Consider the following 24072-nt stretch of genomic DNA (forward strand, 5'->3'; position numbering starts at 1 on the left):
AGAGAAAGAAGAGAGGGAAAATGTGGTTACATAAAGAGATGGATTAATGATATAATTTGAAGGGGTTTAAATGATTTGGTGAATAAACTGAATGATAGGTTGGGTGGTGGAGTAAGTGGGATCTATAGTGAGATTACAGCTTGGCATGTTTCACTAAGGGACAAGTTAGATATATGTACCTTTTTTTCCTGGTACACATGTTAGTGAGGTGTATTCCTCTTTGGAAATTTCTTTCTTTTCGTCACAATTATATGATTTTTATAATCACAAACGACAGTGACGTAGAAGATATTACATAGACAAGGTAAATAACATTGCGAAATTGCTGTAAGATTGACGAAATTTCATATGTACATATTTGCAGAAAAAAAGAAAGTGAAATACAGGGGATACAACAAATTTATTATTTGATACTGAGAATTGTGTTGTTAGTAATTACAAGTCCAAACTCGTTCTTATGAACCCGCGAGTCTGATGCTATGTTATGTTAAGGTACAGTGTATACAACATACAAGGTATCAACTTCAACATACAAGGTCTTGCGACATTGATGCTTTTCACATTTCAGATATGTGAATCAAATGCTTGATGTTCCAGTCTCCAGCCTGGTGCCATGATCCTGCTGCGCATCATAACCAAAGTACAGGATGAGCAGATCAGCTTGTACTTGAGAAAGAATGGTCATTGTTCACTTATACCTGATTCTGCAAGAATAATAAACATCAAGGGAAAATTAACGATCAAATGACTAAAACATATGATATAACAAAAAGGTTCAGTAATAATCCCATAAAGACCAATAGGCAAGGAGAATTAATAGAATGAAGAAAATACTGCATAAAAGATGCAGTTTAAACTCCAACAGCAAAAGTTTAAATACTTAATCTAGTTGTTAAACTATAAAATCTAACCAAATGGTACTCCTGTAATTATCATGTACTGTTTTCTGTTGATGCCTGTATGTCACATACCCTATATACGTGAACATGCACCTTTTAAATGGTACTCCTTTAACAAGTCCACTCCAGCAATCACCTTGTCAAATTCATACTATTATGAACATAAAGTGAAGGAATTCTAGTATGTTGAAACACTGACTGAAAAGAAAATCTATAACCCTCAAGGCCTCAACCTATGTTACCCGGAGTTGGATAAACCCTAAACCCTCAACCAACCAAAAAAATTTCAATGTAAATGTAAAATGGTGGTAAGGCAGATTTTAGTCAAGAAAAAAAAAAAAAAAAAAAATTCAACCAGAGCTCCAAGGACAATTGAAACATGAAGTGAATTAACCTACTACAAACAGTACAAGTGAATTTATTTTCACATAAACATTCCACTATAAAAAATGAGCATTTACAAGTAGATTTCTGGATAAAGTAATAGAGCTCCTACTTAATTTAGATTATTCATCATCGTGTTGTTTCACATGTCAGGGAAAATAACAATCCTCTCATAAATTGCTGTGAATGATGGTTTCCAACTAATGACTTCTAATTCTCATTTTGGTAGAGAGTGAGAGACAGACAGCAGATGACATTAATTTTCTTGCACAAAAACAAGCTGCAACAATTTTTCTTATAGATCCTTACACGTCCTTCAGCATGAAAAACTAATTTTTGAGCAGAAGAGAATCATTACCAACTTTCATATTAGCAAAAAACTTGTTAAGTAGGCAAGTTTTAGATAGCAAAAAACTTAGGAAAAATATTAACAAAAATAATATGTAGTAACAAATAAATAAGCATACACCAACTAATATATTAGCAAGCAGTAACTTGAGAACTGCATTGTCCGTAGACCATGCCAGCAAATTGCAGTGCAAAATTAAGTCTAAAAACTATATTATAAATTAAACCGAATGTGTTGGGTTATCATCAAGCCCTAACCTGCTTTGCTGTCAGTAAAAGAGTAAACTAACATATTTATTGCTGACTTTTTACATTCAAGAAGCAGTTTGGCACTCTGGCATGTCACGCTATATGCATTAAGTTGCATGACTTAACTTTCATGAAAAAGATATCCAATGAGAAAATAAAGCAAGCAGAAAATTTAAAATCCAGAACCGGAGTAAAACAAAATATGAAAGCTTATGATTGCCAAAAACAAATTTCAGCTTTAGCATCTACAGTAGATATTGATACATCAATAAATCTAACTAAGACCTGTCACAAGAAAAGTGAAATATCTATCAATATCATTCATCAAAAGTTTATCCAATTTTTCCTGTTAAACCTATGTTACCTAACAAGGGAAATCATGAAGTACTAAACAAACAAGATCTTCAGGTTTAAAAGCTACCTGAGGGTTCTGAATGAAGATTCACCACCAAGCCTTAGCCACCAATACGTATCATCGGTCTATTAGCCGTATTTGCAAGGTCAAACATTCCTGCATGAGCAGCTTTCTTCCTTTTCACCTACATCATTATAACACATAATTTTTTATTAATATATAAATTCTTCTATGAGACAACTTTTCCAGAAACAGAGGGTGCAACTTGCTTCAGTCACCTAATTTCTTACCAAAAGTTTGACTAATTGACTATAAAAGTCACATGCATCAGAAACAGAGGAGCTGAGATATTAGAACATACCGCTCTTCCAATTACTTCCATGAGCTCATTGTCATCAGCACCACTGCGGATGGGATCTCTTAAGCTCACCTGCACTTAAAAAAAAAAGAATCATTACTGATTGCAATTAAGCCTATATATTGAGTTGACAAGGAAAATAAAGCACATCAAAGACTTAAAAAATTAGAACATGCAAGTTATGACTTTGACGATGAACCTTTGCTCCTAAAGAACTTTGACAGCCAATCTCAATCTTATGAACATATTCAGCAGGTAAAAAAAGCCTAGGAATTTGGTGTTGCTTAGGTTATACTTTATGTTTCCATAAGCTGGCCTGAAGACTTAGATGATTCCATTATTCATATCAGAAGCACCATGGTCCTTTTTCTTGAGGTGACAGGTGTAATTGCTTACTCCCTTAGTCTCACATTAGTTCAGACACTTCTCATTGCATAGAGTATTAGGTGATAAGTTGTGATAAGTCAATCATGCTTAGTAACCTGTTGGAGGATACTACACTCAGCTGTTTGCTAAAAGGAACCATTTCTTCCCAAGTAACCAAAGAGATGGTTGATAACCATAGAAAGAGGCATATCAGAGCAGTTGACCAACACCCAAGTAAGAAATTTCTAATGCTTATGAAGTTATAAGATAGCTTAAAAGTAGATTTTATCAAAGTTTTCAATCAGAAGGTTGAAGATCTCAATGACAATTGTAAATCAATGATTGACATGAACTTTTCTTGTCAACAAAGGAACACCAAGTTCCGTATTTCAATACAGGAGCCTTGACGTCCCAGATATTATAGTCTGATCTTGGTATTCCCTCCCTCTCCTCACTTCTCTCTCCCATACCATCCCCCCCCCCCCCCCCACACACAAAAAAAAAAAAAAATACAATTAAGCTAACCTAGAGACAGAAGAATTAGAATGGATATTTAATAAGAATACAAATCCCAATCACTAAATTTCTTTATCTCTACAAGGTATTGCACTATATAATAACAACAGTTTGCATAGTTTGTCATCCTATTTCGAAAGCCAATTTGAAATATGTTACTCCCTCCCTTTCTAAAATCTAAATACTTGCTCCATTTCTCCATGCGCGGAGTTTTAGGAGAAATTGGAAAAAAATAATAAAATATGAAGGTAGTGGGGTAGGTGGAAGAATAAAAATTGTAAAAAAACAAAAGTAGTGGAGAGAATAGGGGGAGAGAGAATATGAAATTTATAAAATATGATTCATAGTGAGTCCACTAGGTGAAAGAAATTAATTAAATATTATAAAAACTTTCCAAATAAGGAAATGGAGCAAGTATTTAAAAACGGTCGAAAAAGAAAAGTGGAGCAAGTATTTAAAAATGGAGGGACTGTTTTCTAATTAAGACGGAAATCAACTGTTGCGCGCCCATATTAATCAGATCCGCTTTGTGGGCTGTAAAAAAAATAATGATCTAAGCCTCTAATCCCCTAAAGTGACATTAGATAGGTTCAACTTTGAACAAGTTAGAAGAACTCTAGTTATAATATTTATTTACAATCATTATCACATATATAATACTCCGTTCATTCCCAAATCATGTCCTATTTCTCTCAAATTTATAGTCCCTAATAGTAACCGTGTTTCTTATTTGGGTGAGGTCCACTATCTAGTAACTTTTTTAATATTATATATTTAATCAACAAAATCCCACAATATATTCTCACTTCCCCTTAAAATTATTAATTATTCCAACTATTGAATTTTTTTTCATAAAAATTTAATCAACAATACTTTACTACAATTCCTCTCCTAGAATGGGGTTTTAATTTAGGATTAAACACCGTAACAATTTGATAATCAAAATATTATATTAGCACTACTAAGAATAAAAGTAGCAAGTACAACAAAAGACGAATTGGAATAATAGTAGACTAGCAGATTATGCATCCCTTACAAACTTATTTATTTAACTTTTTTAAAATCATTGGCGTGATAATTTTTTTTTACAAAAATTTCTACTTCAAAGCTTAAAACATAGATTGTCTATTTTAAAAAATCCATAAGAATTTACATTTAAATGATAATTTGGGGCTTTTCACTTGGTGTCAGCAAAGAGTTACACAGTAAGCGCTTTTTCTGATCAACGGCTCAAAATTTTTAGGTCAAGGTGCCTACAGGGAGGGCCAATGGGGTAAATCATAATTAGTGATACTAATAGTTTTAGGAATAGATGGAACTAAATCTCAGCCACATCGCAATGGCATTGTAATGGTTCTTTTAGCTTACCAATTACCATTGACTGTGATATAAGGCCGCAACAAGCACAAACCATTCCACGACCATTATTGTGATCACAACTGCATCAAAGATTTGAAACCATGTTCTAAGGTTGGATAAAGTGGTCTCTTTGTTTTGCATGGTTGTTTTGGATAGGTGAATGTAGTTGTGTTTGGGTTAATGGTGGAGCTTGGCTATTCTCTGGATGAAGAACATCTTTTGTTGTGTTCAGTTCATTAAAGCTGGTATTTATGGGAGAGTTACAAGTGAGCAAATTAAAAAAAACTATTTTGCCAATTTTGTTTGGTGGGGTTTGTTTGGCTAGTTGGGGTCATGTGCAAAAATGTTGACTCTATGTCATCTTTTGAGAATAAAGTATCACATATTGTCTCACTCACATTTTTATTTCTTCTAGGGGTGCATGGTTTTCCCTTACTAACTCTGTTTTTCGGAGATACTGATTCTACAAGCTCATCTTTCTCATATACTACATAGCACTCCACACATTTATCCCTCACAGCTATCTTACTCATCTCCCTGATTTCATCATCACTGTAAACCCTCCTTAATCCTTTTTCTAAGCCATCAAACCTAGAAATTAGGTAGTAGATTATCTCAATTTTTGATTCCCCAGCACAACTTTTAGCAAACTCCTCTAGCCAAAACCAACATAATTGATCAGAGTCAAGTTCAAAGGTCCTACATTCACCCCCAAAATATTGCAATACCCCATTATCCTTCTTGAATGAACCACCACACCACATTTTCAAAGTCACCACAATGTCCATGTTCTACTCAATTGTCAAAACAAATTAAACAAAAAATAAAACTCAATTATATAGAAATTTAGGTAATAAACGAATCAAAGTAACTCGTAATCAACCAATACAAACCCCTGCAAATTAAAAATAAGATAAAATCAACCTTAAGCAACTTACAACTCAATTTCAACAAATAACTAAAAAAAATGAAAAATTGAAATTGCAAACTGACCTTTAAAAAGCATAATTGTAGACCATGAAATTAAAAATTTGTTCTTCGTTGTGCGTGAAGAATGAACAAAAATTTGTCAAATGGAAGAACTTGATTTTTTTTGGGGGGGGGGTTTTTACATTGTACGGTGGGTAGTGGGGCAAGTATAGGTTATTAATTGTTTTTGTTTTTACTTTTCTTTTTTTTTTTTTAATGTAAAAGCAAATCATTTTTGGAGGGAGTTGAGCACTACATCTTCTATTTACTTGCATAACCGGTAATCAGTCTTAATGGAGTAATAAAAGAAGACTCACATTAAAGTTTAGATTATACAATAATAACTCATAGTTTTGATTAATATGAGAAGACCTCTCATAGTTTGGATTATTTATGTGAATTTTTCCTTATTAATAATCATGATAATTAATAATTGACAATACAAATTATGAATATTTATAAGAAAATTAATTAATAATAATGTCTAACAATTTCTTAATAAATATTGATTATAGTAATAACACATAATAATATTTTTTGGGAATAATCATACTTCATATTTAATATTATTTTACAATAATAGGTAATGATGATGAAAATGACGATCACATGAAAGGTTAATTCACCACAATGTTAAACTCTTATCTAATTATGTTCTTATATTGATAAGTGGTTGTAATAATTTGACGATGTTAAACTATTGTTTTTTTTATCTTTTTCATATTAACATAAGTTAAAGATGGTACACATCTATTTATGCACTTGTTAATAATAATAATAATAATAATAATAATAATAATAATGATAATAATAATAATAATAATAATAATGCTAAAATTTGCTATGCTTTTCCCACTATGCTATATAATACTCCGTTCATTCCCAAATCATGTCCTATTTCTCTCAAATTTATAGTCCCTAATAGTAACCGTGTTTCTTATTTGGGTGAGGTCCACTATCTAGTAACTTTTTTAATATTATATATTTAATCAACAAAATCCCACAATATATTCTCACTTCCCCTTAAAATTATTAATTATTCCAACTATTGAATTTTTTTTCATAAAAATTTAATCAACAATACTTTACTACAATTCCTCTCCTAGAATGGGGTTTTAATTTAGGATTAAACACCGTAACAATTTGATAATCAAAATATTATATTAGCACTACTAAGAATAAAAGTAGCAAGTACAACAAAAGACGAATTGGAATAATAGTAGACTAGCAGATTATGCATCCCTTACAAACTTATTTATTTAACTTTTTTAAAATCATTGGCGTGATAATTTTTTTTTACAAAAATTTCTACTTCAAAGCTTAAAACATAGATTGTCTATTTTAAAAAATCCATAAGAATTTACATTTAAATGATAATTTGGGGCTTTTCACTTGGTGTCAGCAAAGAGTTACACAGTAAGCGCTTTTTCTGATCAACGGCTCAAAATTTTTAGGTCAAGGTGCCTACAGGGAGGGCCAATGGGGTAAATCATAATTAGTGATACTAATAGTTTTAGGAATAGATGGAACTAAATCTCAGCCACATCGCAATGGCATTGTAATGGTTCTTTTAGCTTACCAATTACCATTGACTGTGATATAAGGCCGCAACAAGCACAAACCATTCCACGACCATTATTGTGATCACAACTGCATCAAAGATTTGAAACCATGTTCTAAGGTGTCGTCAATAATTTTTTACAAATAAAATCCCACAGGATGGTGAAGGGTGGGAGATTAAGATAATTACAAGCAGAATGTACATCTTCCAGGAAAAAGGCACATTAACTATATGAAAAAACATTTGAGACCTTGCTATGGGCCTGTGGTATAACTAAGGGAATAAATTTTAATTTGATTTTGCATGGAGGTAAGAGAAGGGGAATTTGTATGATACTTTCTAGAACTAAAACTGCAGTGCCTGCATTTATGATAGTAAGTTGGGTACCTAGTCTAAATTCAGAATATATCGATTCTGCATTTATGGTTGCTGTAAGTTGCAACATTTCTCCAGTGTACACTATTCACACACTCTACTTCACTGCAATTTATACTTTCAGAAAACATAGTCATGGGATCTTGTTGGATCTGTCAAAATGTTGTACTTCAATAAAAAAATTATTTATTTTAATTATTTTTAAAAATGAATAATTAAAAATATTAACGATTGAAGTTTTGCATTGACAAATGTGAAAAATAGAAATTTTGCAAGTAAAAAACAACAAAGGAATTATATAATTAAGCTCCCATATTAGGTCAATGGGAGGGTCAAGAGTTAAGTCCTATTATTTTTACACTTGTTGAAGTCTTCATAAGTAGTCAGAGATGCCCCTTAGGTTAAGTAATATTGTCACCAAATGAAATTATCCATAATGGACCATGGATCATCTGAGTAATTTTATAGTCATGACGAAGTTCAACTTTGTTTAGAAAAAAAATTGATGTAAAACATATTGGTGATCTAAGGTTATTAGTTTAGGGGTAACTACGTAGATCCCGTCAAAAAAAAAAAAAAAAAAAAAAAACTTAGATTACTTTAGGAAACTGTTCTGGCCTTTAATGGTACCTCAGAGATTGATACCATATAGTTAAGGCAAGTTAATAGAGGAATGAAGGCTAGAATACAGTTGGATGATTTTATTCTTCAAAAGATTTGTAGCATGTGTCAAATTTTATGAAGTAGATGAAGACTAGAACAGGGGGAGCAAGCTGTTCATCAGTTACTCCCTCCATTTTATTTAAAGTGCATCGATTTGACTGACATGTAGTTTTAGGAAGTTGAGTTGAATGGAGTAAAATACTTCCTTTGTTTTTTTTAGTCGACACCTTTCTATTATCACGCTTGCCAACGCATGTTTTTGCGATTAATATCTCTAATAATCAACATTATAAAATTATAAAAATTAGATATTAATAAAATATATATTGAAACGATTCAAACAAGATCCCACATGAATATGTTTTATCGTATCTATAAACAACAAAAGCGAGTCAAAGCGTGTTGTGTGAATAATGTAAAAGTCAAATGGTGTCAACTAAAATAAACGGAGGAAGTATTGTATAAGTAGTATTAATGGAAAATTAAAAAAAAATGATAGAAAAGTGATGATTGGGTAATCGTTTAATAAAAGGTAAGGGATGTGAGAGGAGGAAAATGATAATAATATAAAAAAAAAAAAAAAAAAAAAAAAAGTGGGATGGGGGACCATGTGAGGAAAGTGGTAATATAAACAATAAATGAAAGATGTCCAAAATATAATTGATACACTTAGAAAAAAACAAAGGGAGTAGTGAAGTCGAGAAATTATTATAAAACCTTAGTTTATAATGAATTCTCCACTTCTCCTCCAAGCATTTTAAAAAAAAATTGAGATTGTAAATTGCCCAAAGCTACGGATTAGAGTAAAGCTTTGATCGTTTGAGCCAACAAAATATTCTTAGAAAGGCCTTGTCATATTAATATTTATTCAAGTATAGAGCCCAACAAGTCCCTAGATCTATATAGTTTCATGGTAGTTCCTTTTTCCCAATTTCTTTCTGGATGTGACAAGAAATATGCTTCAGTAGCTTCAAGCTCACAACTTTGCACTGATCAATTGTACACTTGTATTTTACAAGATATTGGCAAAAGTTTTTCTAATACAACGGACAAGTTTCTTCCTGATAAGAATTTCTCAAAAAGATTAGCTTTTGCGAAGAGTAGACTTATATCTGGTACTGAACATGATGGTAGACGTTCTTCACAAGGGAAGAATCTTTAGAATTCATTCTAAAGTTTGATGTTTAAGAAGGCTTGAGTGGGGTGGTGAGATTACAAGATATAGTTATTGACAGAAAACTCTTTCTTATTTTTTAAAGGTGGAGGAGGTGTAATTGTGGTATTTCCACCTTGACTTTTCCAGAGTTGGTAGATGGTCATCCTAAGAGATGGGATATGACTTGACGAGGCTCAAGACAAGGAAATACCTACATTCTCTATCTGTTCTACCCCCCCCCCCCCCTCTCTTTATTCTCTCTCTTTCTCTGGCCAGTGAGTTAGGTTTGTTTCAGTCAGGCTACTTAATATATTCAAACAACACACATTATCGAGAGAAATATCATTTTGGTCCATTACACTCCAAAGTGAAAGTGATCCTTCACCTCCATTGTAATAGGAATCTATTTCCAAGCAAGTGCAATAGCTAAGGTCAGTCGTTGATTCAAAGTTGGCCTAGGCACTTCAACAAGAGTACAAGACCCCTTTATTTGCCTTCATAAAGACAAGTTGACCATGGCATTAGACAAGGAATATATCTTGAAGTTGATGCAAAATATTGACAAAGATAGGTAAAAGATACTTTTGCTAGTTAGATGAAAAAAGCATACAAATGGACGGAGACACTAAATGGCAGCACAAATGCCTTCAAAAAGACATGTTTACCATGGCATTGTAAGAGAAGCATGCCTTGAAGTAGTGGCAACAGAAATAACCCAGGAAGGTAAAAGGTATTTTTGTAGTTTTGCTAGTTTATTGAATACGTATACAACTGAAGGGAGACACTAAACACCAATGAAGTGGCAGAAAATAACCCAGGGAAAGATTTTAAAAAGTAATAAATAGCAAAATCATGGAGACAATTACCTCTGCAGACCCAAAGAGGCACACTTTCAGGTTCCCATCAGCTAAAAGTCGCAATCGATTGCAGCCAGCACAAAAATGCTCAGTCATTGATGTGATGAAGGAAACAGTTCCACGATGTCCCTCAACCCGAAAATTCTTTGCCGTGTCTGTTGGATCATCATTTAGTCTTTTCAAGTCAGAAAATTTATTGACCTGTAATTTAGGAGTAACCAATGAAACATAGAGATGATGAGGATTGAAAGAGTATGATTCATAAAAACTCTTCAAAACAGGCAAAATTGCACACGATAGACATACCACTCTATCCATCATCTCATAATAAGACACAAGTTTCTTGACATTCCAAACATTTCCATCAAATGGCATGAACTCGATGAATCTAATATTAATAGGCTTCTCACGTGTTAATTCAACAAAATCACATATCTCATCGTCATTAAACCCACGCATGACAACACAGTTCACCTGAAAAGGCAATAGTGAAGAATGAGCTAACATAATATAAAGAGGTAGGGATAATACTCAAATTTAAAGATGAATAATATACCTTAACTGGATCATAACCAAGGTCTACAGCTGTATTGATTGCCTCAATAACCTTTTCATGCCCTCTTCTCCGGGTCATGAATTCAAATTTTGCAGGCACTAATGTATCTAAGCTAATATTCACTGCATTAAGGCCACACATTTTGAGCTTTGGCAGTTTTCTCGCAAGCGTAAGTCCATTCGTTGTAATGGCCAGTGTTTTCAATCCCTTCAATTCAGACAGTTGCAAGCAAATATCCTCAATATCTTTCCTAATTGTAGGCTCCCCTCCGGTCAAACGTATCTTATTCACTCCACAATTGACAAATAGACTTGCCAGTCGCACTATCTCATCTTTCGAGAGTAGTTCAGGGCCAGGAGTGAGCTCCACCCCATCAGCTGGCATGCAATACTGACATCTAAGGTTGCAACGTTCAGACACAGAAATTCTCAAATACGTATGCAACCTCCCAAACGAATCAACCAACATGTCAGAAACTGAGCTTCCTTTTGTATCATCTTCAACCATCTTAGTGCAAGATGTTGAGTATGTATCAAAGACAGAACCCCGACTAAAATTATCGATCAAACCTCGAGAAGCACCGTTACAGGCCATAAAATAAGACCCATTACCATGATCAAACTGGTCAACAACATCAATAGAGAAAGATTCATTACAACCCCCAATGTCACAAAATCTTAAGCCAAATATTTCAATTTCCATAACCAATTTTCAAGTATCCTGATGGACCCATTTGGTAAATAGTAATAATTGCGATAACAGGAATGAATTTGTAAGAAAAAAAACATGTTCCCATCACCATGTTACTACTAAACCCGAGAAAAAATACGAGTGTCTGACAAGGCAGTGGTTTAGAAAGTAGATAAGACGGAAGAATACAATATAACAAAATAAAACATATATATGGAAATTACCACATTTTGACATAAATTGAGTCGTCTGTAGCTGAGCAAAGCTTTTGGTAAGTAGCGCCACATCTTGAGCTCAACCAAAAAAATGGCGTCTTTCAATAATTCAACTCTATAACAAGAACAAAGTGATCAGTATTCAGTACACCTTAGAAGAGCCCTAAATTGACTGTATCAGCAATTAAATCAACGACTAAATTGATATTCAATGATTTAAAAAATCAATTAATTGATGTCCAATGATTGAATAAAAAAGAGCATGTTACCTGAGAAGGTGGTTGAATGGAGGAGAGAAAGCTGAGAAGGTACATCAATGGAGGATTCAGAGTAAGCTTCAACGGATGACAGAGAAAAAGAGAGGGTTTAGAAAGGTGGAGGACTGGAGGTGGAGTCCGATTGCGTTAAACTGTGAAAGAGGAATGAAATGTCGACGACTCAATTGCTAGATTAGTAGATTGAGATTCTAATGTAGCCAAGAGTGGTGAGTTGGTGACTTTGTGGGTCGTCCGGTTGTGTCACTGTGTATCTATTACTGTCTTACTGAGGGTATATTTGTAATTTTACCACTAGCCAAGAGTGATCTGCATAGTGCCTATTACCTCGTTTTGCTGAGTAAGAGTTACGTAAAATAAGGAAAATTATAAATGAGGACCATATATAAACGTACTTTTGTATGTATGAGTAAGCCTTACTTTCTGATGCCTCATTCCTTATAGTTGCTCTACTCTGTTGAAATCTGCTCTGATCTAGATTAATAATTTATAATATCAGTACAACAATAATTAATAATTACTATGTAATAATAATAATAATTGATATTTAATATAATTATTAATAGGAAAAATTCACATAAATAATCCAAACTATGAGAGGTCTTCTCATATTAATCCCAACTATGAGTTATTATTGTATAATCTAAACTTTAATGTGAGTCTTCTTTTATTACTTCATTTACTTGTTTAACCTATTATAACAGTTTATTTATATTTTTAAATATAATTGCTAGTTAATTTTATTTTTATTTTTATTTTTATTTTTTTTGAAAAAATTTGTTAATTACTCTTACTGATTTTGCTCTTTCTGTATATCAATATTTTCGTTTTCTATTTGTTGTGATGTACTACTTTTAAACAACTATTTGTGTTTTTTTTTAACGCAACTTTATTTTGTTTATGAAAAAACATATTGGTTGTATTATGTAGCATATGATGAAATTAAGTTGATTAAGGAAAAATCAATCACGATTTTAATTAACAATCAAAATCATTGCAGCACAAAGTTGTTAAAAAAAAGTACCAAGTATCTTGTTTCATAAATATTACAATCACTAGCATTGTAAAAACCAACGTAACATGCCAAAAACTTGATCATTTACTTCTAGTACATGATTGTAAAAAAAATAAATAAATAAAAAAATCCAATAAGTCAATTGCTTCCAGTTTGTAGAACATTGCCACCATCATCAAATAGCACCCCCACGCCTCTTGGGATCTAATACATTAAAAAAGCAAAGGATTAGTTAAAAATAATTTTTCCAAAATAATAATCTTTGATAAACCTTTAATAATTAACCTGATTAATAAATTAGATGGAATAAGAGTAGTACCTGATGAGTAGTCCTACTAGCTCTACTGCCATTTCTTCTGCCACTAGCCCGTTCACCCCTGCCACCAGCCCGTCCACCCCTGCCAGCAGTCCTTCCGCTCCTGCCACCATCAACACTCCCACTCCTCCCACCTCCTCTACTTCCTCTACCCCTTCCTCTTATGACTATCCCTCCCATTCCTACCAATTGTAGATGGTTCAGCAGTTTGTTGGTGATGCATGTTCTGGGTTGATTCACCATTGTCATCCCTGCTATGTTGTACTACCATAGCCCTTGGTCTTCCTCTCTTTCTTTTTGGCTGAGGTGGAATTTGAGTGCCTTTGTCTTTGTCTGGACACCTTCTTTTGTTGTGCTCTTTTGATTTACAAACGCTACAACTCATTTCTACCCCATGTCTAGTCAATTTTCCAAGAATTTTAGGATGCTCATGTGGTGTTTTTCTTCTATTCCTTCTTGGTCTACCAGGACCAATCTTAATTGGAGGAGGGTCAATTGGGAGATCAACTTTAGGCCAATATCTTTCCCCCACACAAGGCGGGATTGATGCTGAATAAATTTTCAAGTAGGTTTCTGTTTTGTAACATGCATCCACATATTTCTCTGGCTCCTCGTGAATGAAAAAAATGCAAGCACAAGCATGACAACACGGCACCCCTAACAAATCCCATTTCCCACAAGTACAAGATTTGTTAACCAAGTCTACTGTAACTGTGTCTAACTTGTAGGACACTTGAAATAGAGTGATTGTTGAAGGAATTATAGTACACTCAGCAGCTAATGCCTTCTCTTTGTTCAACTTAATCCTAACTCTAGGGCATATTTCATCTCTGATTTTCTCTATTTCTTGTTTTTTCAAAACAAGTCTTTGCATTAATGCAGATCTAATATCTTCTAGCATAAAAATAAGATGTTTTGTCCTAGCATTAATGATATAACCATTGAAGGTCTCTGCCATATTGTTGACAATAACATCACATCGTGTGTCTTTTTTTACAAATGCTCTGCAAAAACATTCAGGATTGTATGACTTGAAAGCATCAACAGCTGCAGGACTTACCTTCTCCATTTGAGCAAGTGCATTTTCGTAATCTGCCTTATTATATGCTTTAGCCACATTCCAGAACAACATTTTCATCTCATCACCTTTAAAACCATTGTGCCAATAAGCAAAGACATGCCTAGCACAATCTCTATGCTCTGCCTTTGGGAACACATTTGCTACTCCATTTAAAACGGCCTGTAAAAATACATACAACCTTGCGTAAGTCAAACATAAGATGTTATAGGTGTTTAGAATAAAGCATAAAAACTAGCTAAAAAATACATATACCTGTGCTTCATCAGAGATAAAAGTCATACTTGTCCCATCGGTATCATCTAAAACCTTCCTTAACTCAGCAAAGAACCATCTCCACGAGTCATTTGTTTCACCTTCAACAACCGCCCAACACAAGGGATACATTTGTTCATTAGCATCCTGTAGGCGTCGCTCGAAGTGCGCCTACGTTAAAAGCATGTGTGAATATGCTTGGCACTCATAGGAAGTGGGAATTGACATTACGATTAGGGACAAATAAAGTAGGGAGCCGCCAACAAGTTTTTAAGGAACTTGTAAACCGTTCACGGATCATAAGAGGCAACCACGAATAAGGGACAACGATTGACCCGTGAAGGTTACACCCCATTCATAATCCGTGAGATTACTAATTCCATATGGTTCGGAACCACGAAAGGAGGATCGGGGATGATGGTACGAAGTGAGTTATGGAGTCACATTCGCCCGTATTGGCCTCCACTCGATTCTTATAGTGAAAAGTGATTCCTGTGATCTCAAAGGCATACAAACAAAAATTCAATTTGCTCCAAACTATTATTAAGCTAAATTGGTTGAATATTAATGCAACACATAATTCTAAAATATTGTGATCACTTGATTAAACAATAAGATTAAAAAGGAACCTAAACCAGTTGTCCAAATTATCTTATTAGGCGTGATTTTCAATTACATATTCCCTTTAAACATGCAATATGGTGATCATAAAAATAATAATAGAATAAACATTAATATTGGAAGCAATTCAACAATAATAGCGTTAGTCAAATCAAATATAAAATAACCCTAATCATGATACTAGCAATATAAAATAAAATAAGAGTAATTAAATAAATTAATTACTCACATTCCGCGCGTTCCTTTAATTTGCTACATCATGAATAAACTGTTAGTAACTTCAATAAAAATATAAAGTAAATGGAAATTAAATTAAATTAAAAGTAGAGTTGATTTGGTCCAAACCCTCAGTGATTTGTACCTTTCACGCCTTGGTTTAAGGACGTAACCTCGGGTTAAGTATAGTCTCCTTGGAGTGCTTAGGGGAATTGTTATGGAAGAATAAGGAGGCTAGAAATTAGGTTAAAGAGGGAGAAGAGAATGATTTTTGGTGTAAGATGAGAGAGAATGATTATTGCTGCCCCGTACATCAGAAATGAGGGGGTATTTATAGAGAAAATGTGCTGAGGGAGCACACGGAACCCTAAAATGATAAAAACCCTAAAAAAGTACCCCGTGACACGGCAAACTGTACCGTGACACGGGAATTCCCACCGTCAGACGGCAAACTTTCCCGCGACACGGTACATTTTTAGTGTGACGCGGGAAATTTTCAGAAAACGGGAAAGAAAACGCGTTAAGGGTTTACGCGGAAAAGACACGGAACGTCCCTTGACACGGCACAGGTACCGTGACACGGAAGTTTCCACCGTGAAACGGTACAGTACACCGTGTCACGGTATGGGAGACGCGAAAATTACACGGAAACAGCTCCGTGTCATGTGGAATCCCACCGTTAGACGGTGTAAATTCCCGTGACACGGTGGAAAATGCCGTGACGCGGGAGTTGTTTAGGTACGAAGAACGCAAATAGGACACGGAATAGCCCCGCGTCACAGCAAGGGCACCGTGTCACGGGGATTCCCACCGTCAGACGGTGCAATTTCCCGTGACACGGTGGAATTACACTGTGCGCGGTGATTCCAGGTTTTTACCCGTTTTTTAAAACCATCATAACTTTTGATCCGTAACTCAAAATAAGGCATATAATATATCATTGGAAATCTTATCAAGTCTACTTTCCAACCCAATAGGAATCAAGTCAAAATAATATGTAGATTTTAAGATATGGTCGTTTTAGTGGAAGGGTGTCGGTTTTAGGCCGAGTTTAGTGTTTTGCTCATATCTTTTTCGTTATAGCTCGGAATTGGGCTTATGATATATGGTTGGAAAGATTATTTAAAGGCCTATCCAAAAAAATAATAATTGGATCAAAATTGTATAGCCATAAAATCAGTTTCTCTCAGTTTTGCGATGTGGACACGGAAAGTGGAAAATAGGTTATGGTTTAGGGAAATGAGCTAGAAATTGGATTGGTTCATGAAATATATTGGATAGAACATGGATTTAAGAACTCCAAAGATTAAATACTCAACTCGACCAATAATGGCGGTGAAAGGTGTTCATCAACGGGTTTGGTTTTGGGGAGACATTTTTAGGTGTCTACACATCTGTACCGACTGCAGCTAGTAGTTGTCCTCCTAAAAAGGTTTTTAAGAAACAACCATCCACACACAATACTCTTTTGCATCCATCAATCCAACCCTTTTTCACACCTTCAAAACACACGAACATTCTCTAGAAAACAGGTGGATAAATGTTTTGAAAAGGATCAGTCTTAATGGTGAAAGTATTGCTTGCACTCGTTGTTTTCAAGGCTCCAATGTACCTACCAATCTTATTATAATGCTCCTTCATGCTCCCATGTAGTTTTCTATGTGCTAGTTACTTAACCTTATAAGCATAATTTTTCTTCACAATTATCTTATAGGCTAATCTAATTGTTTCAATGATATCTTTTGCTGGCCAATGAGGTCTTGACTTGAAAACCTCAAGGAGTTGTTCAGCAACCCAACTAGATTTTAATTGCCTATTTAACTCCATATTCCTGTTACAAGTATGCTGTAGTGTTACAGATTTCACCACAAAGCAAGACCTCCTGTTTTCCCAGCTAGCATATATCTTGAAAGGACAATTCCCAACACACCTTGCCCCCAACCGTTGTTGTCTCTTTTTGTCACTTATACACCAGAATAAATTTCTACCTTGAGCAATAGCATATTTGACAACATCTCTAAATTTTTCTCTATTTTCAAATCTAATTCCAACCTTCCATTGTAATTTATTGAAATCTGTACTATTATCAACAACAGGAACTCTTACTCTTCTTTTTCTAAGTAATATGTTGTCTTCCTCCTCATGCTCATCTGGTGTGGCTATTTCCTCCTCTGAATCTTCATACTCACTCAGAAAGTCATTAACTATCACCCCGTCTCCTTCTCTATTTTGAGTATTTTGTCTTTGGCCAGCTAACTTTCTTTGTTCAGCTTCTTTTTGAAGCTGTAAAGCCATGTCAACCGCCTTGGTATTCCAACCTTTTAATTGTTCTCTTGTGTTCACATACTCTTCATCACTGGTTCCACCATCAGATGGAGGTATTTGCTCTTCTAATTCCTCCTCATATTCAGCTCCACCTTCATTATCCAACTCATGTTCTATTTCATCCTCAAAATCCTCTTCAAAATTAGGCTCTTTTCCTTGTACACCTACCAATCCTCCTGCCAAATCAAAGTCAACTTCATAATCTGGATCATCATTGTCATAATCATCAGGATCTACTTCATATCCACCAAAAAAGGTTCCCCAATCTACTGCTTCCTCATCTCTTGGATCTTCCCAACTGTAATTAGGATCTACAGGTTGAATAAAGTGGTCTCTTTGTTTTGCATGGTTGTTTTGGATAGGTGAATGTAGTTGTGTTTGGGTTAATGGTGGAGCTTGGCTATTCTCTGGATGAAGAACATCTTTTGTTGTGTTCAGTTCATTAAAGCTGGTATTTATGGGAGAGTTACAAGTGAGCAAATTAAAAAAACTATTTTGCCAATTTTGTTTGGTGGGGTTTGTTTGGCTAGTTGGGGTCATGTGCAAAAATGTTGACTCTATGTCATCTTTTGAGAATAAAGTATCACATATTGTCTCACTCACATTTTTATTTCTTCTAGGGGTGCATGGTTTTCCCTTACTAACTCTGTTTTTCGGAGATACTGATTCTACAAGCTCATCTTTCTCATATACTACATAGCACTCCACACATTTATCCCTCACAGCTATCTTACTCATCTCCCTGATTTCATCATCACTGTAAACCCTCCTTAATCCTTTTTCTAAGCCATCAAACCTAGAAATTAGGTAGTAGATTATCTCAATTTTTGATTCCCCAGCACAACTTTTAGCAAACTCCTCTAGCCAAAACCAACATAATTGATCAGAGTCAAGTTCAAAGGTCCTACATTCACCCCCAAAATATTGCAATACCCCATTATCCTTCTTGAATGAACCACCACACCACATTTTCAAAGTCACCACAATGTCCATGTTCTACTCAATTGTCAAAACAAATTAAACAAAAAATAAAACTCAATTATATAGAAATTTAGGTAATAAACGAATCAAAGTAACTCGTAATCAACCAATACAAACCCCTGCAAATTAAAAATAAGATAAAATCAACCTTAAGCAACTTACAACTCAATTTCAACAAATAACTAAAAAAAATGAAAAATTGAAATTGCAAACTGACCTTTAAAAAGCATAATTGTAGACCATGAAATTAAAAATTTGTTCTTCGTTGTGCGTGAAGAATGAACAAAAATTTGTCAAATGGAAGAACTTGATTTTTTTGGGGGGGGGTTTTTACATTGTACGGTGGGTAGTGGGGCAAGTATAGGTTATTAATTGTTTTTGTTTTTACTTTTCTTTTTTTTTTTTTAATGTAAAAGCAAATCATTTTTGGAGGGAGTTGAGCACTACATCTTCTATTTACTTGCATAACCGGTAATCAGTCTTAATGGAGTAATAAAAGAAGACTCACATTAAAGTTTAGATTATACAATAATAACTCATAGTTTTGATTAATATGAGAAGACCTCTCATAGTTTGGATTATTTATGTGAATTTTTCCTTATTAATAATCATGATAATTAATAATTGACAATACAAATTATGAATATTTATAAGAAAATTAATTAATAATAATGTCTAACAATTTCTTAATAAATATTGATTATAGTAATAACACATAATAATATTTTTTGGGAATAATCATACTTCATATTTAATATTATTTTACAATAATAGGTAATGATGATGAAAATGACGATCACATGAAAGGTTAATTCACCACAATGTTAAACTCTTATCTAATTATGTTCTTATATTGATAAGTGGTTGTAATAATTTGACGATGTTAAACTATTGTTTTTTTTATCTTTTTCATATTAACATAAGTTAAAGATGGTACACATCTATTTATGCACTTGTTAATAATAATAATAATAATAATAATAATAATAATAATGATAATAATAATAATAATAATAATAATAATAATGCTAAAATTTGCTATGCTTTTCCCACTAATTTATTGTAGGTTGTATGACTTTTGTTTTTGAGATATAATAATAATAATAATAATAATAATAATGCTGAAATTTGCTATGCTATGCTCTACAGAAATCTACTATGCTCTTCTCTGCCCAAAAGCTCAAAAGAACAAGGCCTAAGCCTTAGTTTCTCAAATGGGATAAATGTTGTTGACTCACCCCTCATCCCTTCTTGTTTTTTCAATGTAACAATGGCGGTTTGATAATTGACTCAAAAGTTGCTTCAATGGTGAAAAAAACACTCAAAAGCTGCTTCAAGGATAATCTTTTGCGGCGATAAGCCAGTCAGCTGAACAAAAAAGATACCCTAATAGCAAACTATGAAAATTGGGCTAACTGACATATAGTTGGAGCAATGAGAATGGAAAATAAAAAAATAATAATAAAAAAATCACAAAATTACATTGTTATCCCTATTTTATTAGCGGAAAAGACAGCTTTCACCCCTTGAGAAGCATATAAGGTTTCTCAATTGACAAACTTTTATCTGCATCTTTTGTATTATAGAGGAGAGAGATAGAGAGTAAAATGTTTATTTATTAATAAAAATCGAACCTAAAAAGTGGGGTTGTAGATAATAAATTGAATAAAAAGATGTCATAAAAGTAATAAAATAAAGTGAATAGAACTTAGAAAAACGGATGGAAAGTGAGCACGTCTTAGGAAACGGAATCTACCCGTTTTTGAAAAATTATTAATTAGTTCAGTTCAACAAATATTTTTCATAAATATAAGTTTTAATCACTAAACTTAGTAATTTGAAGAACAAATATAATAGAAGCTTTTTGATGTTTGAGGTGATCGCGGCCCCAAACTTCTCGCTCCCACCGGCCGGCTGATGGAAATAGACATTCTTTCTTGATTTAAAGCCAGAACGAATCGCCTTTGCCTTTAATCGCATCAGCCTTCACAACAGCCTAATTCTTCTCCCCTTAAACGAGTATTGTATTGATTTTCATTTCTTTCTCGGTCTTGGATGTCTCAAGAAAGGCCAATAAGAGCAGTTGATGAAAGATAGGTTTAAGTGGCCTAATTGATTTTGGGGGTTTCTTTGTTGCCCAGAACGCTAAAAGGTGGGGACTAATTGGTGTCATAATTGGCACCCATTTGATGAGTATTTAGGTTTTTTTTTTGCCTTCTTTTCATAGATTTCTTTCTTAATAAATGCTTAGTTTTAAGCTCTCTCTTTATTTTCCCTTTCTTTTAATTTTGTATTTTTATGCATTTTGATGGTTTTTCTAGTCTTTTCTCCTTTATTTGCTCTCTTTTCGTGGTTGTAGGTATTGTATGAGGTTCAGGTCTCGGTGGTTTACGAAGGTGGAAGATTCTTTTGGAGCAAGCTCGTGGCAATAGGAAAGCTCAAGATGCAAGGAAGTGGATTCTCCAAGTTCTAGCTCTTGCGCTCTCAAGCCGTGCTCTCATGAAGATGCGTTGTTGAACCCACCGTCAAGTCCATTTTGATCTGTTAAGCCTAGTGACTATCATCATCATATTGCGTGCACATTCGAAGACCTTTAGCGAGAAAATCGAAGAAACCCAGAGGAACGCAGACGCACAGCCCACCCCGCGCGGGCGCTCTTCTCCGATTTCTCTATTTTGCTCGGTTTCGTTTCGCGCCTCTTTAAATGCCGATTTTTAACCCGATTTTTGTAGAAGATTTTAGACATATTTTTGATGATAATGTTAGCTTAGTTGAGAGTTTCTCTCTCTAGTTTTAGGGTTAGTTTAGGAGTAGATTTAGAGGGAGAAAGTGAGGAATTTCATTGGGAATTTGAGAGATTGAAGATCCAAGGTGACAATTGTATTGAAGATCATCAAATCAATGAGGATTTCTAAATCTATCTCATTTTAATTGCTTTGTTAAATTTCATGTTTGTCTGGTTTGATTTTGATGTTTAATTCTTGATTAGTGTAATTGTTCTTCATATTTTGTTGCTTCTTGATTTCCTTAGTTGTTTGTTAATTAGATGATGAAGCTTGAGTAGTTGTTTAGCTAGGGATAGGGTGAAACTTGTATGATTGATTGATTGTGCTTAATTTGGGGATTGTGTTGATTGATTTTTGAGATTAAAGTAATTATGTAAGTTTCATGTGTGTAATTTGATTAGGCCTTGAGAATTATGCTAGATTGCATTGTAATTTCTAATGATACGAATTACTGATTTAGGAATTGCAATTATCGATTGGTATGGAGTGTGATTCTTCTAGTTTGTTATTCGTAGAGACCACTAGTCTAATGATTAGGAGATAGCTCTTTAATTCCAATTGATTGCTCTTATCATTAGTCTTCACAACCATCGATTAGCATGCTTTTCCCAAGTTGTTGTAATTGTTATGATTACTTGTTGATCCCCATTCCCTAGTGCTTTATTTTTTTGGTTCTTTGCTTTAGTAGTTGTTAGTATTACCTTCTTCACCCTTCGACTTCGACTTAGCTTAGACGCATATTGAAAGCACTTGAACATAACTGTTCCTAATGGTTTGTAAATGATTATAAATTTGTTTGGCTTAGGGAGGATTAGTCAACGACCTAGTTTTCCCCTTGTCATCCGCAAAGTTTTAGTCCTTGTTCTCTTTACCCAATATTTGTTGAACCGAAATTATTATTTTTAAAAATGTAATTATTTTTTTGGACTTTAATTATATTTACTGAACTGAAATTAAGGAAAATTTGCATATAACCATCTACAAATAGCACACTAATTGATATTACCACCCAAAAAAAAAAAATTAAAATACCAACCAAAAAACAAAATAAAAAAATAATTAGATTTCACCACCATTTAGCACTTTATGTTAAAAAAATCGTTAAATCTAAAGCTTTAAAAAATTTCTTCGATTTTCGAGCTAAAAACATGCTTTGTACATATTTTTGGGGTCATATTTGACCTTTGGGCCTTAAGGTCAAAATTTACAAAAAAAAAGATTGCAAATGTCTTGTTTTGCGTACTAAAAATTGCATCGGTTTGCGTAACTCATGGAATATGGAATATTAAACATTTATAGTACGCAAATACAAATGTCTCGTGTTGCGTAACTCAACAGAACAAAGAGAGGAAGTAATAGTTACTAACAAGTTATAAGTGATAATGAAACTTCACAACATACATTAAGGAATGGTCAACCAATCATTAAAAATGAAGAAAAAAAAAATTATTGTTGAACTACTAAAAGTTGAAAACAGAAGGAAGGTACGTTAATTGTGATGAAAAGAAAATCCTTGAACTTTTTGTCTATAATAGTAATAGGCGCGCGCACCTCGGTGACTTGCCCCGAATCAAAGATGAAATATGAGTATATGTGTAACACCCCAATAATTCTCCCTTTTTCAACCACTTACTTTAAATAAAAATAGAGGAGAACCATTGGCATGTTACCGCCACGTGTTAAAACGTTAAGGCTTTATCAAAGTATTGCAACGGAAATCCAACTTAAATCTTAAAATAATATAATTTAGAAAACCAATAAGTCAAAGCTTACAAATTGGAACCATAAAGGCCCTTATTAAAACCAAATCAATCATCAAAGTCCCAAAACATAATTAAATTAGTAAAACATAAATAAGTTCAACACAAAGAACGAATACTCTCAATCACACCAATCCCTTGACAATGCGTATGTCAAATCCCCAAACTTCACATCATCAAGCTAACCTGTGCAATACTGCTCCTCAATAATACAAGTGTAATAATTGGATCATCACAGGGTCATTGAAAGACAAAGGCCATGACCAAAAGAAAACACACAAAAGCACGCAATCAGCAAAGCTGAGTACATACAAGCTACAACGCACAAAACCTGACATGCTCAACTACTTAAAGTAAATAAACATACAACACAAATTCATTAATCAAGACTCCACACTTAAACAATTCAATCGACTCAACATACTTGCTAATCAATTCCAAACACTTGACTCTTTATATTTAATTTAATTAATTTAATTTGGAGTAAGAAATAGACGAGGTTGTCCAATCCACCAAATCATTTTGGTCCCAAATGACCATTTAAAATAAAATTTTAGCGCGATGCAAG

The 24072-nt window shown here is 33.8% G+C and overlaps 3 protein-coding genes across 6 annotated transcripts; all 3 read right to left on the minus strand.

Annotated features, from left to right (window-relative positions):
* Positions 1-328: 328 nt before the first annotated feature.
* LOC110709959 (GTP 3',8-cyclase, mitochondrial-like) lies at positions 329-12379 on the minus strand. 3 transcript variants are annotated; one of them, XM_021888210.1, is made up of 9 exons: positions 12146-12379; positions 11886-11991; positions 10972-11592; positions 10722-10889; positions 10425-10616; positions 2597-2665; positions 2302-2419; positions 699-704; positions 329-619 (listed from the first exon to the last, which is right to left on the minus strand). In XM_021888210.1, exons 2-7 carry the CDS (start codon positions 11946-11948, stop codon positions 2336-2338), a joined length of 1197 nt encoding a protein of 398 aa, XP_021743902.1. In that variant the 5' UTR covers positions 11949-11991; positions 12146-12379; the 3' UTR covers positions 329-619; positions 699-704; positions 2302-2335. The 3 variants fall into 3 exon arrangements, with proteins under 3 accessions (XP_021743902.1, XP_021743901.1, XP_021743904.1); XM_021888209.1 differs by having other exon boundaries at positions 329-622; XM_021888212.1 differs by lacking the exons at positions 329-619; positions 699-704; positions 2302-2419; positions 2597-2665 and adding an exon at positions 7358-7453.
* Positions 12380-12929: 550 nt separating this feature from the next.
* On the minus strand, positions 12930-15008 carry LOC110710015. Of its 2 annotated transcripts, XR_002509092.1 has the most exons (3): positions 14816-15008; positions 13486-14722; positions 12930-13370 (listed from the first exon to the last, which is right to left on the minus strand). XR_002509092.1 is itself a non-coding variant. In XM_021888279.1 (2 exons), exons 1-2 carry the CDS (start codon positions 14945-14947, stop codon positions 13631-13633), a joined length of 1224 nt encoding a protein of 407 aa, XP_021743971.1. In that variant the 5' UTR covers positions 14948-15008; the 3' UTR covers positions 13395-13630. The 2 variants fall into 2 exon arrangements, 1 of the variants encoding a protein (XP_021743971.1); XM_021888279.1 differs by lacking the exon at positions 12930-13370 and having other exon boundaries at positions 13395-14722.
* Positions 15009-16973: 1965 nt separating this feature from the next.
* On the minus strand, positions 16974-19604 carry LOC110710010. Its single transcript, XM_021888276.1, has 2 exons — positions 19176-19604; positions 16974-19077 (listed from the first exon to the last, which is right to left on the minus strand). Exon 2 carries the CDS (start codon positions 18968-18970, stop codon positions 17321-17323), a length of 1650 nt encoding a protein of 549 aa, XP_021743968.1. The 5' UTR covers positions 18971-19077; positions 19176-19604; the 3' UTR covers positions 16974-17320.
* Between the last annotated feature and the right edge of the window lie 4468 nt (positions 19605-24072).

Source organism: Chenopodium quinoa, unplaced genomic scaffold (genome assembly GCF_001683475.1).
Source record: "Chenopodium quinoa cultivar QQ74 unplaced genomic scaffold, ASM168347v1, whole genome shotgun sequence".
Lineage (NCBI taxonomy): Eukaryota > Viridiplantae > Streptophyta > Magnoliopsida > Caryophyllales > Amaranthaceae > Chenopodium > Chenopodium quinoa.